Source organism: Cryptotermes secundus, unplaced genomic scaffold, assembly GCF_002891405.2.
Source record: "Cryptotermes secundus unplaced genomic scaffold, Csec_1.0 scaffold1427, whole genome shotgun sequence".
Lineage (NCBI taxonomy): Eukaryota > Metazoa > Arthropoda > Insecta > Blattodea > Kalotermitidae > Cryptotermes > Cryptotermes secundus.
In genome coordinates, this window is record NW_019727797.1 from 164,313 (window position 1) to 180,643 (window position 16,331).

Sequence of the window (16,331 nt, forward strand, 5' to 3'; positions counted from 1 at the left end):
TTTCCACATCCTAAAGTGTTGGATTTTTATGAAATAATAGATGAGTGATGAAAATGAAAAAAGAGCTTGTACTGATGCCTGAAACCTTTGAGAGTTCTATAATATGATGTCTTGGCTCTGTGTTGTTTTTGTAAACCGGGAAAGTTTTGTTGTATATATATATATATATAGCTGATATGTTCTTTTTTTTTATTATTTGTTTTATATTATGAATGCCTCGACTTGTCACCCATTTTATACTGTGGATGAATTTTTTGTATATACTAGTCGGTAAGATTAATTGTATTCTGGTTCTATTCTTATGTCTTGACTTAGTTCTTTGTGCTACTTATTTATCTAATATGACTTTTCCACATCCTAAAGTATTGGATTTTATGGAAATAATAGATGAGTCATGAGTTCCAGACTGGGGGAGTTTTGTTGTATATATGGCTGATATGTTCTTTTATTTTGTTTTATATTATGAATGCCTTGACTTGTTCCTGTGGGAACGGAATGCTTGTTTCTTGTTTCATTCTGGTTTTTCATTCATTCATTCTTGTTTTTTGATCTGTGACTCATTCTATATCCAATGGTTGTTTCCCAGCCTGTATCTGGATCTATTTTTGAATTTGAAATAAATTGAACTGAATTGAATTGAATTACATAAAATATAGTTAAAATATACAGCATTCATATTAAGTGATATATATAATGAGCAGAATAGTAGGAGTGATTTATCATTAGTAAATAATATAATAACCCATTAAAAAGTGCATAACAATTTCATGTCCTTCCAGTTATGTATATGTACTAGTGTACCTATACAGTAACATATCATTGTCATAGTCATATCATGAGAATTCTACTCAGCATGTATAAGTAATGCATTACTTAAGCCTATTCGCCATGTCTCTTGAAACCTTTCTGAACAGTTCTACTATTTTACTAATGTTCTAAAAACAGTGTTGGAAATCTTGCATTGAATTTGGAAACTTATCCCTTTGACTGCCAAGTTCTGCCACAGATCCAACTGCTAAAGACACCAAATCCACAGTACTTCCAGAAATTACCTTCATACAACCACATATATAGATGATGTGAAACTCTTCTTCTCTCTGAACATTGCTTTGTATTGTGCTGGTCTCTTCAATTGTGGCAATTTTATTAAAGGCTTCCGCTTTTATTTACTGTGGGTACAAATCTGATGTTGGAAATCGATTAATGATACACATGGTTCAAATTATTTTTAGCGGCACCTTCCGCCTACATATGAATGTTGAAATGTATCTTTGAGACCTCACTAATATCTATATTTTATGCAACAGTTTTCTACTATGAAACACCTTAAAAATCTGTACAATTTCTATTTGGACTCTGCAGAAAGTGGTGGTTATTATATGTAGTATGTCCAATACAAACCAAAATTAAAAGTAATTTCAAGCTGCACCTTCCGCCTACATATGAATGTTGAAATGTATCTTTGAGACCTCACTAATATCTATATTTTATGCAACAGTTTTCTACTATGAAACACCTTAAAAATCTGTACAATTTCTATTTGGACTCTGCAGAAAGTGGTGGTTATTATATGTAGTATGTCCAATACAAACCAAAATTAAAAGTAATTTCAAAAACAGTTCCCATCCACTGGTATTAACATTGCTGTGACTTTGATTCTTGTGTTTCTGATAGTAATTTCAGTTCTTAAACCTTGTTCCTTTTTTCCTTAACTTTGCAACTTTTCATAATACTTAAGCACAGGTGGTGGCGGTATAATAAATAGGACAAGGCCATAATTTGTCCTTACCATTTTGTTTACCACGTTGTCTGCCTTCCGAAGCTGCATAGCATACAGCCTGACGAAGTGTCATTTAATACCAAAGAAATAAACAAAGGTCAGTGGCTCTTGCAGTAACGGAATCTTACACTCATACTGACGTATTAATATTTCTTACTGAACTGAACCAAAGTAATTACGTAAGTTGTGACACCTGCAATGAAACTGTAAAATTGGGGAAAATCCCCCAAAATGAGTCCTGCTGCAGTGTACTCGATTCTGTCATCTTGCTCTTGAAATGCAAACAGTTGCAGCTCCGAAATCCGTAAGGACGGCTTCGTCTTAATAGTAAGTCTTGTACATAAGGTTCGGTAGTCGTGTAGTTACAGTAACTGCCACTTGATAAGCCATGCTAATAATAAATTTTCAGAACTCCCGCATCATGGCACTAGTAAACTGTCAAAACCGTCAAAACTTCAGCACGTGCTGAAAAACACCATTTATCCTACGAATATCAGATGAAAAATGCATTTACAAACAGTTCCTGCAAGAATGCTTGCTAATTCTACAAAAATTGGAAATTCGTACACAGAACTCAAAATGACCGAAATTTCATATATTATAATATACACATCTTTGCATCCGTGAATTAAATCGCATCGTGTTTTTTGTGATTAATGATACCTAAGGTCGAAGAAACCGACGCATTACGTCTATTGATTTCGAAACAATCTCCATCGCACTTAACTGCAGTCACTGCCCCTTCGATGCACCTTTTCCTCATAATTTTCTGCTTATTTCTTCTTTTGATTTCGCGTTTATATTCCAGTAGGTATTAACGAGTATACACCAGTAGTAAAAGTGCCAAAGTTTCGGCTTGTATTAATGCGTTTGTAGACATAAACATATGCATTGTCTTGTTGAAACACAATTAATTATAAGCAACAAAATATCCACTGGAGATCAGTGGATGTTCCAATTCAGAGTTAAATATCACCACAAAATGGACATGTTACATTCTGTGAAGTTAATTTTCATCGTTACTGTTGTGTGAGCTAAATTGGTTTTCAGATTCAAGACCACCTGCAACACATTCGTAAAAGAACCCGATTTAGGTTCATATCTAATGCCGCTTTAAATTATTTTTCCATAATTTGGAAGGGAGTGAAATATTCAACTCATCTGATTCCTGTATAAATAGAATATGAAAAATAAAAGCATGACTTTCTTTAAATAATCTGCTGATAAGATGTAGTATTTATTGTTATTACAAGTATCATTTCAGGTCTATACGGTTGTGGGTGTCAAAGCCAAATTATGTAGTTCCTACAGTGGATTATTATTACACAATTTTATGTCCCTGAAGACTGTACTCTCCATAACCACTGCTGTGACAACCTCAAATCCAACATAGTGAATTATTTAGCCTGCAGGATAACTGCAGTATAGGTTGTGACAGTTGCCAGAAAAGCTGTAGAGTTTACAGGTCTGCATTAGAGAACCCAAAGGCTCTGAACTCAGTTTTATTAGCCATTAGCTGTGATGAGAACTGCTTCAAGTGGTTCATACTTGTATATCTGAGTCTGAAATAATCATACAAGCTTGACATTATCTATTATATGCTTGGCTTCCAGCGCTGCCATGTTTGCTGAGTACATTAACAGTTACAGTGGCAAAGACAGCTCAGGATATATGTAGTATCACTCCCCACTGTTCTCGAGTTAGTGGACTGTTTGTGGAGCCTACCAAAACACAAGATTACAGGTCATATGTTTGAAACTATTACTGTATAGATATCATGTGTTTGTACTTGACTTGTTCCATATCCTATGGTGACACTCTGTACTTGGATTTATGAAACATAAATAAATTCAAAGTCAAATAGTTGGCACAGTTCTGTGTTTTAGTTCGGTAGCATTGCCATGCCATATGAAAAATGTACTTTTTCTGTAGTATCAGAAAAGCTTCTCTGGACTCATCTTTAAGAAGTTCTTGGTTTGAATCTCAGCCGGAACACTAGTTACCGTGACTGAAGCTTTTATTGTTTCTTCAGTCTCTCCAGGTAAATGCCATAACAGTACCGCAGTCTATGACTGCTTCCTTTCATATCCATTCCTGTTCATTTAAGACTTTTCGAGTTGAAAATATCCTTACACATGAAAGGCCAACACATGCTGTTATGTCATTTTGTATATTAACAGCTCGTTACGGGCAGGAGTAGAAGACATAGTGCTCCGCCTTCTGATCAATACGTGTAACTGTCTATTCAGAACTTTTAAAACTATTAGGATTAGGAGATTCTGACAAAGTTTGTTTACAACAATTTTCTATTGAAATTTCAAGCAGGCAGCTTTATGCAAGTTTTATATAATAGCACTTTACATGAATTACAACAGCCAACATTGTGTTTTTCATATTAACAGAATTTTACTTAAATATATTAAGCATATTTTACAATAATACTAAACATACCATCTTGCCTTGGAATACCTTCAGATCCCAAAACACATTAGTCACCATTTGTTGCTTGTTGAACTTATTACTATGAGTACCTTAGTATTTGGCAAACAGACTGGGTAAACAAACTGAAACATATTGGACTTCGGTAATGGCTGGACATTATAGTTTTAATCATTATAATGCATAAATGTTGTATCTTTTGGGGGATCTCCAGAAGGAAAAAGTGAGGAGTAATGAAAATTGAATTGAACATCAGAGCAAAACACATATCTTTTCTCATTAAGTTAGAAGGCATAAAGTTCGTCGTTTTTACTATACCAAAAAGCCCTCCATAATAGCATTATTAATCATATGTTCTATATGCTTCATATGTCTTACAGATGTATCGGACATCTTACAGATCATTTGTGTTCCAGTTTTGCCAGATTATAATGTCAGGAACACATTACAATTTTGGAATACAGTGCGTGCTCTCAGACTGTTTGGCCAAATTGTAAGCATTGGAGTTTAATCAATGTCTGTGAAAGAAGTGCACAATGTAATAGCATTTCTGGTATAATGTCAGCGCCCCAAACTTCATTAATTTCAGAATGCATACTGAAACATTTTAATATAGGATCATAGATTGAAAGTAATGGAAAACACTCCCAGCATCCAACGTGAACTGAAGCACATATATTACATGTCGAAGGTTGTGTGCTTGGCACCATATTCATTCTCCAGGAACTGTGTTGTGTGTAAAACAGTCATCAATACTAGGCTGCGCTCTAATGTCACAGGATTTGTATGGACACTGTTTATGAGTAATGTAATGGTATTTGGCTTAATTAGTGGAATCTACAGGTACAAAAATGTTGGACAATCTAATCCTGGTATAGCACTGAATAATTCATTTTGTTTTCCAATGAATTTTGTTAATGCAGTGTTTTCATTTACAGTCTTGTTCATGAAAAGATTCAAATTTGCAGAACTTATAGAGAAACTAAGTCAGATTGACAATACATTATGCCAGATGAAACTTTGTAACTATACTAAATGTAAGAATTATTTTGTATATTTTATGTATGCTGTATGTATCTTGCTTGCTATGTTCATGTGTTATGACATTCTGCAAGTGGAGGAACGAAGGTATTTTGTTTATACTTCACTTTATCGCCTTGCTTATTTAATATCGGTGGTTTTGATTATGCAGTTTTGTCATGTTACAAGATGCATACAACAGCGATTAATCCTTTTGAGAAAAGAGATGTCTTCAGTTTTAGACAACACACCATCAATGATATTAACTTCCACAGTTAAACCTACTTCTTTTGAAAGAGTTGATAAATTTGAGTTGTCATGTGTAACAAGCTTGATCTCTGAGAATCCCGTGGATGACAGCGGAAACAAGTACCAATCAAGTCCAAGAAATTTGCTTTTACATGGCAAACTATATCAGGTAGACAAAATTATCACCTTCAGGCAAATATACAATAATATTTATGATGCTACACAACTCATAAACTCAGTTTATGGATTTCTGATTTTGCTTCTCTTTGTTCGGGCAGCTGGAGGATTGATTACCAATATATATCATCTTGTTTCCATCACATTGAGTGGTGTAGTTGTTCTTGGAATAGAAAACTGGGACTCACCCTTGCACGTCGGATCACTTGTGGCTTGGATCCTGATATTCCTGAGTACAATAATAGTGATGACAGTTATGTGCCAGAGGGTAATGTCAGAATGTAAGAAAATTGATGATATCATACAGAAACTTCTTTTGCAACAGTCTTTAAGATATGATATGTTGCAACAGTTGAAACTGTTTTCTGTTCAAATAACAAAGAATCAGATTGAATTTTCTGCTTTCTGTTTCTTTAAAGTGGACATGTCTCTGCTCTTTACGATTTTAACATCAGTCACAAGTTACATAATTGTTCTCGTGCAGTTTAAATGAAATGGATGTCACTGATTTTCAAATTACTCTTTATTTCCACATTAATACAAGAGGGACTTTTTTTTTTCTTTAATGTAGCTTTGCTATGAAGTTAACAAAATAAACTCAAAAGCAGGTGTTTGTGTCAATCTGTGTTTTTCATCTCTGAAACTACTAAATAAATTTCAGTTAAATTTTGTGCAAGAGTTTTACAACAGAGGAATCTTGGTTCAATTCCCAGTAGGGGCAAGAGATTTCTGTTTTCTCCACAGTGACCAGACCAGCTTTAGGGCCCACCCAGTCTCTCCTGTCCAGTGAATACGAAAGATGAAATGACTTATGCATGCAGCTGACTGCTCATCTCCATCTAGTGCCAAGGTTGAATGCGTACATCAGTGTCTCCAAACTTTCATGCCGCTTAATGGCTTGGCACTTAATTACACCCACTAACAAATTTACCCTTAACCCTAATTAAAAAAAAGTAAAGCTACTATCCCTGTAACAGGCTGTGGAGGCCCATAGGGTTGGGAGACATCAAGGCTCCCACATTTTCTAGGTAGTCGGCTCACAGATGTCGGTGCGGTTGTCAGTCTTATGCACTGACCGCCCTTTCCCCCCCCCCCCCACACACACACACAAGGAAAATTCCCAGTACTAATTTCTCTTAGAGGCTGAGTCAATCTCAGGGCCATTGAGCAGCTGGAAGGATTAGATCAATTGAAAAATACAATGACCTCATCAGGAATCAAAACTGTGGCATTCCAGCTTGTAACATAGTACCTCAACCAACTATAAGTATCTATATGTATAAATGCCAAACACACATGTCAATACATCCCACCCTGTCTCCCAAACTGTGTTATGGGGAAAAAAGTGTAAAAATAAAAGATGTTTTTCTTGCAGGGACAACTCCAGGAAAACTGTTAACTTTGCTGTTATGTGCATGTGTTTGAATCCTAGCTAACTTCTTTCTCTGACATTTCCTCCATAAGGAAATCACTAGGATGATAAGGACTATGAGCATATAACCTTCACATGTTTCATAGTAACCATGGTAATGAGATGTTTTTACACGAAATCATGACATCATGTAGTATCATTTTTATTTATTTTATGGTAACCTTGTTGAGTGTTCAAGTGATTATAAATAGTGTACAGTTTCATGTACATGAAATTCTGAAGACAGACCATTTTAATTCCAAAATGTTTTTTATACAACCTGCCTCATAAGAATTATATTCTGAAGGTGATGTGTGCTTCAGCCCAGGAACCTGAAGATGGTACATGTAGGTGGCCACAAGTAACAAAAACTGTTTCTGAAATTGCATTGCAGATTTTTCTGGAAGGGCATGCTGATCTAGAATAAATATCACACAGCCATTCCCAGAAGTACAGCTGCTGAAGTAAATTCAGTTTTAATCATCCTTTTTGTCAAACTATCAGCACAGGATACTGTGAAAGGCACTTGAATTGAACATATGAGAACGTAAGACATATTAAGAAAGTTGCAGCCTGAACGCATATTGTACAAAATTTTGGAAGATGAAACCCCGTTTGATTCAACATGCCAACAGAATGCAAAGAAACAGCATTCTGGAACTATTACAAATTAAAAACTGCGTTTGAAGAGACAACAGAATGAATGAGGCCCAAACAGGTCAAGATATGACCCAGCTCACTGACTGCTGGTTCATAATGAAGAAGACCATTTAAATTTGAATAATCTGTAAACAGCTAGCAATGAAGCCCTCCTCAAGCCTATCCCTATACACTGAAGTCACCCTATTCATTCAGCACTCAGTATATTTCTGTTGGAATATGAAATATTACTTTAAAGTGATCATTTAATGTATGTGTGTGTGCGCGCGAGCATGCAGTAGCATGGTTAGTTGAGGCATTATGCTACAAGCCAGAAGGTCATGGGTTCAGCTCCTGGTGAGGCCATTGGATTTTTTGATTCTTCAAGCTGCACTATGGCCCTGTGGTCAACTCAGCCTCTAACAGAAATGAGAACCAGGAATCTTTCCAGGGTGTAAAGAGTGGCCAGCGCATGAGGCTGACAACCTTACCTCCATCTGTGAGCATATCACTTTCTGTGTCTCAGAATTCCAGCATCATAATTTTACATTAAGTATCAGTCCTTACAGCATTTCTGCCAAAATTAGCGAACACAGATTACCCTGTTCTTACAACAGGCAACATATGAAGAATAGCAATCTGTGTGGTATCCATGGGTGTCAGCAAGGCTTTTTACCAAGGGAAGCAGCCAGGAGATTGGCTTATAATCCTAGGTTAGAGTTCTTCAGGATTTTTATTGATCATCTTGAAGTGTTCAGAATATAAAAGAGTTAAGAAGAAAATAAATTTTTGATATTAATATCTCGTACAATTCCTGTCTTTTTCACTTGCGTTTGTCTCTTTTTATGCCCAGGCAGAGGAATGCCTAGCTCCCCCTCCCCCCAACCAGCTGGAGCCCATGGTGGTATATTGTGTCATGTTGGAACTGGAGTCTAAAAGACCTTGGTCAAGTTCAACTGGAGAGACACATTTCCCTCTGTATTACCAACGCAGCCTCAGTTTGTCTCAACAGAGTGCCCTTACATCATGTGATCACCAGATGTTCTTCTTCAGTTATCAGTGACATTTTGTGCACCCTGTGACATTGTCCTGGGAGCTTTTCTTTCTGCTTGCCATGGTTATCTTGAGCAAGTTGACCACTGGTGCCTCGAAGGCAAGAGAGATGAAGAAGGACAACGCAAAGGCGGCCACCATGTTGCCTAGGTACAGGATCAACTGAAACATAGTATTAACTGGCCACTGCATGTACCACCCACTTTGACATAAAAGAAAACATGCATTTTGCCCACACAGTCTATCTGTTTTGTATGATTCTCACAATGAACAGCGATTTCTCTGAACAGTATTTACCTGCTTGTCTTTGTGTTTTCTGTGAGGTTGAAACTTAATTTCCAAATATTATTTTGATGTACTCGTGGACACTGTGGAAACTTTTTTTTGAGGGGGGAGACAAAATTTGCTCACAAACTTACATTTAAGCTGTCTATGGCTACTTTTACTGATCTCCTAAGAGGATTCAAGACAGAACATTACCTTTTAAAAAAAAGTAATTATAATTTTTATATTAATATTTGGTCTACCTTTGCCCCCAAAACTCTCATTTTTCTTTTCTTTTTTTTCCCCCCTAAAAATCCATATGTGAAGGGCAGACGCCTGGCCTCCTCCTTCCACCAACACCAATGCATATACACCACATTTGGTTGTTTCTTGCTGATGCTGCTTCGTCAGCTTATTCTACACTGAAGGAGGCAGAATGTTCCTCCAAGATGTTGATGAATTTCTACTGTAAATGATATAATGATACAAATTCCGTCCCAAGTGCAAACAATATATTATGTGTCCTTGATCTTATTCACCCACACTACATGTTTCGGCCACAGACGGCCATCATCAGGTGTATAACACTCACGTCGCTGTCACACTGCACTCAGCTCAAAATTTAACATTTAAAACACTTTCCTTGTTACTATCAACATCTACTTCGTTGATATCTGTCTGGATGTAGATCACTTTACACATGTTAATTCTGACGTACCTGTAGTAGCACTATAAAATCTTTAGTTCTAATTTTAAAATTCTACTGGACTACACACTGTCACAGGTCAGAAGAACAGTCACCACTCTAAGAATCTCAAAGTCCAAAACTGTTTTCTACAGTCTCTTCTTTTCTTCAAGAATTGAATCGTGCGCACCATTAAGGGAGATCTAAGGCTGTGTCAGTTTTGACTGTGAAGACTCCTGCTTACTGGAATGTGACACTAGAGTGTTGCCCTTACCAGACTACAAGGCATCACATTAAGAATACTATGTTCATCCATAGCACTCATATTAAGCACCAGAACAGGCGTAGTTCATAACCCCTGCAGCCCTATTTCAATTTATGTTAAAAGTACACAAAGACTAGTATTGTCATCCTACCTTTCCATGCCAAAGGGTGAACATTTCTTTACACCTTTTGCCATTGACTTGTAGTTCACAACATAAAAATCCATTATTGCGCAGATGGCTGCAGGAACTTACCACTAGCAAGTTGTGGAGATGAAGTGGTCCATCCATGCTGAACCCCGTGACTACCATGATAAGAGGATGAGTGAGATAGGCGCAGTATGTAAGGCGACTGAGGGGTAACAGCGCCCGGAACGACAGGAGGCTGTTCACAATACCTGCACAGACAGTGCACTCACAACATGAATACAAATACACTCACAGCCCCCACAGAAACAATACACTCTCAATCTCATAGATTCAATGCACTCATAGTTTGTACACAGGGCATACACTCACAGTGCAACCAGGACTGCTTAAAGGAAATGGCGGGCCCTTGGATCTCCCCTATTTACCTCTAAAAATAAAAGATATCACACTTTTATACCAGTACAAAATGTGATTTTATTAACAAAACCAAGAAAGACAGGCCATCTGCATTACAGTGACATCTGACATAATTATTTGAAATTTATTATGGCCTAGACTAGAAAGTCTGCACATTTATTCTTTGGATATTCAGAAATAATTATTGAAATTTGAAGTACATGGTACTGACACTCGCTCGATGGAGGCCCTGGGCAGTGGTCCATTTTGCCTATTGGACAAAGTGACTCTGTTTACAGCCTCTACACAGACAGTGCACATACTAACATACTTACAGCCTCTGCACAGACAACACCTGCAAGCACAGTGCACTCTCATAACCTGCAACCACAACATTTGTACAGAGAATGTACTCAGAGAATGTACCTGCACAGACAGTACGTTCGCAATAACAACATACTCATATGGTACACTTACAGCTCCTGCACAGACAACACCTGCAACCACAACATTTGTACAGAGAATGTACCTGCACAGACAGTACGTTCGCAATAACAACATACTCCTATGGTACACTTACAGCTCCTGCACAGACAACACCTGCAACCACAACATTTGTACAGAGAATGTACCTGCACAGACAGTACGTTCGCAATAACAACATACTCCTATGGTACACTTACAGCTCCTGCACAGACAATACACAGAGAATGCATGATCTCACAACATCTGCACACACAGTAGACTGTGGACAGGATTGAGCCATACAAGTAACACACATCTGAAGTGAAAGCTGCCTAGCCCTTCACATATAAGTTCCTGCACAAACCCCTTACTTACCACCATAACCGGTACAGCAGGCAACCACTATCCAAGCAAGCCCCAGTGCCCAGGCAGTGTGCCCCAGGCCTGCGTAAGCTGCTGAAGTGAGCATCCCTAGCTGAACATGCAGTAGGCCGTACACGAGGCTGAACATACACAGCAGGGCCAGGGTCCAGCCGCTGATTACCACAGTCTGAACAGAACCGCCAGGTGAAAAAATGTGAATCCAGATTTTGGTTTGAAATAAATTTTAATGATTATTTGGGGGGAGGGGGTTAAATTTAACTTGCCTGTGTCTGGTTATTATTCATGGTATTTTGAGTATGAATTGTGATTGGTTGCCCGTTCCCCCATAACGCGGATGAAACATGAGATGATGACTTACTGTTGGTATCTTGAAGGCACAATTTGTCCTGTGTAGCAGCCAGCCAGTCGCCATGCCAATAAGGTAAGGTCCCACCCTGGTCCATGGCTTGTCGTACAAGGTATCAAACTGGGCAAATGGCTCCTGTATTCTGGAGGCAACACATGCATGCAATTAGACATTTTGTCAACAAACTAGTGGACAAGTGTCTCTCTCATGCAGAATAATGCAGTGTAATCATCTGAGAGCAACCCGAAAATTGTTGGCCTTTCAGGAAGAAGAGGCAGACGTTCATCATGTCAACTTAGCCTGCACAGATTTGGACCCATAGAGGATTAAACAAACAAACATTACCATTTGTCTTCAGCATTGTTCGTGAAATGGCTTAGCTGAAGTGTTAGACTCAATTCTGTGGTTACAAGTTATGGCTTGGAAGTCCGAGAAGAGAAGAGAAAGTGAAGGGGTAAGTAAGAGACACTATATTATAATGGGGAAACAGAAAATTTACCGGTTCTGAAGGTTCCTAAATCTGCTTAACCGTTCTTGTGGTGAAGGTGGGCTACAAAGAAGGTAAGTTGTTGGTATATGATGCAGGTAAGAAGTTTGGAGGTGGACTTTCATATAAATATAATGTTAACAGCCATCTCTAATCACATAGATAACACACTACTTCGATTTATAAACTAATCGACTTATCCTGTTGAAGGGAATAACTGTTCAGAATTACTGGATTTTCAGACTTTCTCCATCATCAGGTATTCTAAAAATTAGAAAACACAACATTTTGGAAACTGGATCTGTTTCTGTCCTCAGGTGAGGGAGTAGGACAACTACTCTGTTTGGTCTCTTAGAAAGAGCTAACAGTGATTGAGCTGGAAGAGCCAGAGACGTCCATTACTAAGTAACAGAGGTGTGAACACACGATAAAAGATAGCAGAACCTGAGGGATGGCCGTTGCTAGGCAGTGGCTCCATAAACACGTCACCTTGGCAACGGATATGTAGACGCAACGGTAGAGGAACTGTGAGGAACGGCGTTTCCTATGCGATCCGCTCTACCATCTGGACAAGCCAGGACAGTCTGCAGACGAGGGAGAAGTGAGTGCTAGCCAGAGGTGGCGAGACGCGACCAGGAGTTGCGGCCATGAGAAGCTATGAGACAGCAGCCAGTAACGACGTGAACACGGCAGCAGAGGAATCTACGTCGTTAGGAGCCGTTACCAAGCAACTACTATTGAAGACATAGACTGAGAAGACTTAATGCGTGCCATAGTGAACTGTAAAGTGTGTGAATTAACGATAGCGTTGTAATTACCTGTAGTTACGGGTTCAGTAAATCCGATTACCAATCCAAATCCCTTCTACAATCACTAAATACGTGACAATGTCTGACCTGGTACTTGGCTGGTTACAGAAGAAGGAAGTTATTTGCAAATGCGTGACCCCATACCTGGCGACATATTGGTACTGGTAGGATATAATCCCTGTGGTACACCAGCTGCTTACCAGGAACACTGCCCAGACTGCCGCCACTGCTCGGAAATACCTGAAGTGAAAATAATATTGTCAGCATCATCACGATATGCCACCCAAAATTACATGGCGTCCGCAAATCTTCAGAGAGCTTGAATGACGTGTGTACTGTCAGCCATGAAATGTTCAAACCTAAACCTGCTGTGTTGAAAGCTGGTCTGGCGGATGGAAGAAAAGGTTCAAATCCGTTCTTCCTTCTCACAATACTTTCTTTCGGATATCTTGCCAGCCATTTCCTCCCTTCCTGACATTTTCCAAAACGAGGCTAAACCATCTTGTTCACGTTCATTCCTACACACTTTTATTTTCTTTATATTTTAATTTTATTTCCCTTCTCAATATCCTTGTCACTGTTTCTTCAGTTCACTCTAAAGTGCCCGGTTTCTTGAGTGAAGGAACTTCGACAATGGCGTCACTTTCAGGGCCCTCTGAAGATATTTCGACGGCCATAATTTAGTACTGCATTGTCCCATGCGTCTTCATGACGTGATGCTTAACCAGACACAAGGACAACTTTAGCTTTATCTTCGCCGCCTCTCATAAACCCTCTGGGAGTCGCCGTGGAAGTCCATATTCACGACACATGTCATCAAGTGAACCAGTTTGTACGCACCTGACTGACGCCAGCAGCAGCAGAATTCCGAGCACATAGAACTGAGTGTCATTAGCCATGTACCAGCTCCACAGCATGCACTGAAACAGAGCGTAAGCTGCACTTTATGCAATGACTAGTGTAATGTCCGTTAAAATTCAGTGGTCAGTCTCCTATAAACTTTCGTATCTCTATCTGCTTCTGCCCTTCTCCCGTATTCCTTCCACATTCTCTTTATGCGCCCGTTCTATCGCGATTCCAATCCTCGTTCTTCCCCCTGTCTTCTTTACGTCAAAATATTTCTCTCGTCCCTGTCTTTCTTTCCTCTATCCCACACATACCTTTATCTCTTTCCCTCCTTTCTCCCATTTACATGCCTTTCGAAGAGTTCAAGCTTCTGGGATGTAACGCCGCGTATGCCGGGCGGAAGTCAGCGGATGTTTCGGAGGAACATATCTCATAGTCTGCAAGAGTAGTCCAAACAAGAAACCAGCATGAGGCAGGCAGCAAGCTATACACGGTATCAGACCCCAGAAGACAGAACTCCCCTCACAGCGGTGTCTATGAAGACATCTATTCATTTTATTTCTTATTTCCCACTTCTTTACACCAAATCAGTTTAGGTGACTATTACAGTCTACGATCAGTATCATCTATAGCATTCTAGCAGTAGCATTACAGTCGAGTGTCATAGCACTATTTGTATAGCCTAGTTTCGATTTCATCCACATCCTAGCAATGGCGCTACATTTGACAATGGCAGGAACAACCTATTCATTCAGATCCTATTGAGATTATTATTCGCTCATCAACCTGTCATTCGACGATATGGTCTGAAATACTGTCATTAAATACCGGCAGCGTCACGGTAACGGAAATTCGTTTTGCTCAAGTCGCTGGACTTTTAACGTGTAAATTGTGACTTGATTATCGTTATATGCTTACGAACACAAACGAATAACGAAGTTATCACTAAAATCGCAGTGAAGAAAAATATCTTTGGCGGTACAGAACATTCCTTGTTATGACTAAAGATACACTCTTGACGTCGTGTAAGCAAAACACATGCTAACAATAACCGACGGACATTTTCTATAATACCATATTTTCTCGGTTCTGAGACGCCAGCAATTGTCAGACGCGACCGTGATTTATTAATGCGTTCTTCTAAGGAAAACAGGCGCGACCAATTGCAAGACAAACCCTCGATTATTAAGACGCAACGATGCTTAGCGTAATAATGAACAACGACCGATCTCTCCTCATCGCGAAATCCCTGTTTGCATTAAAAACCACTTGGTATTTCCAGCGTCCAACTCCCATCAGGTGCTTTAAGTAGTCACACATAAGGACGTTTTAAGAAATGGAAACACATAGAAATATTGTCGGAATGTCCTTTGTTGCTACCTTTGTGCTTGTTATCTCACGACTAATGTTACGGATACGATTTGGCTTACGCTTAGGTCACAATAAAATTCTTGGACATCGATTCTCAGGCGCCATCAAATATAAGACGCACCCCGATTTCTGAAATGTCAAAATGTTAACAAGAAGCGTGTGTTAGAATCGAGGAAATATGACATGCTCCTCCCATCAAAAGACACCTACACACCGGCATTTTTCTGCGTTGCATATTCTGCGTTTCAGTTACATTTCGACTCAGCCATTGGCAGCCCTGACGGATACCAGTATCTTTTAATGTGTGTATGTTTGCTTCCCTGATAATTCGTGCGTAAAGCGGCGCTACTGCCGCGAAATGACGAAAAGTGAAGTGATTTGGGCGGGCAGTTGGATAAAATATTTGAAGTAAGTGTTTCAGTGAAAGTGATGTTGAAATATTGGTACTGTAACTTAATAATACGGTAACCATTTGGATCCTGTGGACGTCTATATCTATACAGGTAAGTGTAACTGCTACAGAAGATGTTTCTTGTATTTACGTGAAGTTGCACGTTTCTTGAGCAAACTGTAATTTAGTGCCAGTTTAGGACATTGGTTTTCCAGTTACCAGTCCGAGAGATAACGTCTGGCCATAATGATTTGAATTCGTCCTCGAAATACTATGAGTCTAATATCCACTAGATTATCGTGTTTAAAATATACAGATTTCCCACAATATAACCTAGCATTTGTTTCTGTCAGCTGTTGTTATTGATGTATCTGCTCAAAGTAGTTTTCCCCCTGAGACGTGAGTATTATTTCGGTAAAGCAGCTCTTGGTACGTATTCGCTGTATATGCACTCTGGTAATGATTGTAAATAATTAACAAGTTGGATGTGACTCCTTGTAGGCTGCTACGTTCAAGAAGACATATTCTTCATAGCCATGAGAACATTGCATCTCCGTTTTTCTCTCTCATGCGGTGAGACTGAGTGCACTGGGTACTGTGGCAACTGTTGGGCCTATTGTACCAATTCCGGATGACATAATGATGAGGATGACGATTATGGAGCAATCGGTGGAATGCGAACTGGCAGGAGAAACAGAAGTACTCG

At 39.0% G+C, this 16,331-nt stretch overlaps 3 protein-coding genes across 3 annotated transcripts in view; 1 reads left to right on the forward strand and 2 right to left on the reverse strand.

Moving 5' to 3' along the window:
* The window catches only part of LOC111865070 (zinc finger protein 239-like), a 21,765-nt gene extending 19,271 nt beyond the window's left edge, over positions 1–2,494 (reverse strand). The window contains exon 1 of the mRNA XM_023852799.2: positions 1,790–2,494. Within this exon, the coding sequence (XP_023708567.1) occupies positions 1,790–1,853 (64 nt within the window). The 5' untranslated portion in view covers positions 1,854–2,494. The remainder of the gene's footprint in view (positions 1–1,789) is intronic.
* Positions 2,495–2,543: 49 nt separating this feature from the next.
* LOC111865069 (putative gustatory receptor 28a) lies at positions 2,544–6,650 on the forward strand. Its single transcript, XM_023852798.2, has one exon. It carries the CDS (start codon positions 4,854–4,856, stop codon positions 6,156–6,158), a length of 1,305 nt encoding a protein of 434 aa, XP_023708566.1. The 5' UTR covers positions 2,544–4,853; the 3' UTR covers positions 6,159–6,650.
* Positions 6,651–8,093: 1,443 nt separating this feature from the next.
* The window catches only part of LOC111865061 (nose resistant to fluoxetine protein 6), a 33,056-nt gene continuing 24,818 nt past the window's right edge, over positions 8,094–16,331 (reverse strand). Inside the window, exons 9-14 of the mRNA XM_023852785.2 lie at positions 13,858–13,937; positions 13,162–13,257; positions 11,734–11,863; positions 11,367–11,541; positions 10,236–10,378; positions 8,094–8,930 (exon numbers count right to left, since the gene is read on the reverse strand). Coding sequence (XP_023708553.1) covers positions 8,772–8,930; positions 10,236–10,378; positions 11,367–11,541; positions 11,734–11,863; positions 13,162–13,257; positions 13,858–13,937 — 783 coding nt within the window. The 3' untranslated portion in view covers positions 8,094–8,771. The remainder of the gene's footprint in view (positions 8,931–10,235; positions 10,379–11,366; positions 11,542–11,733; positions 11,864–13,161; positions 13,258–13,857; positions 13,938–16,331) is intronic.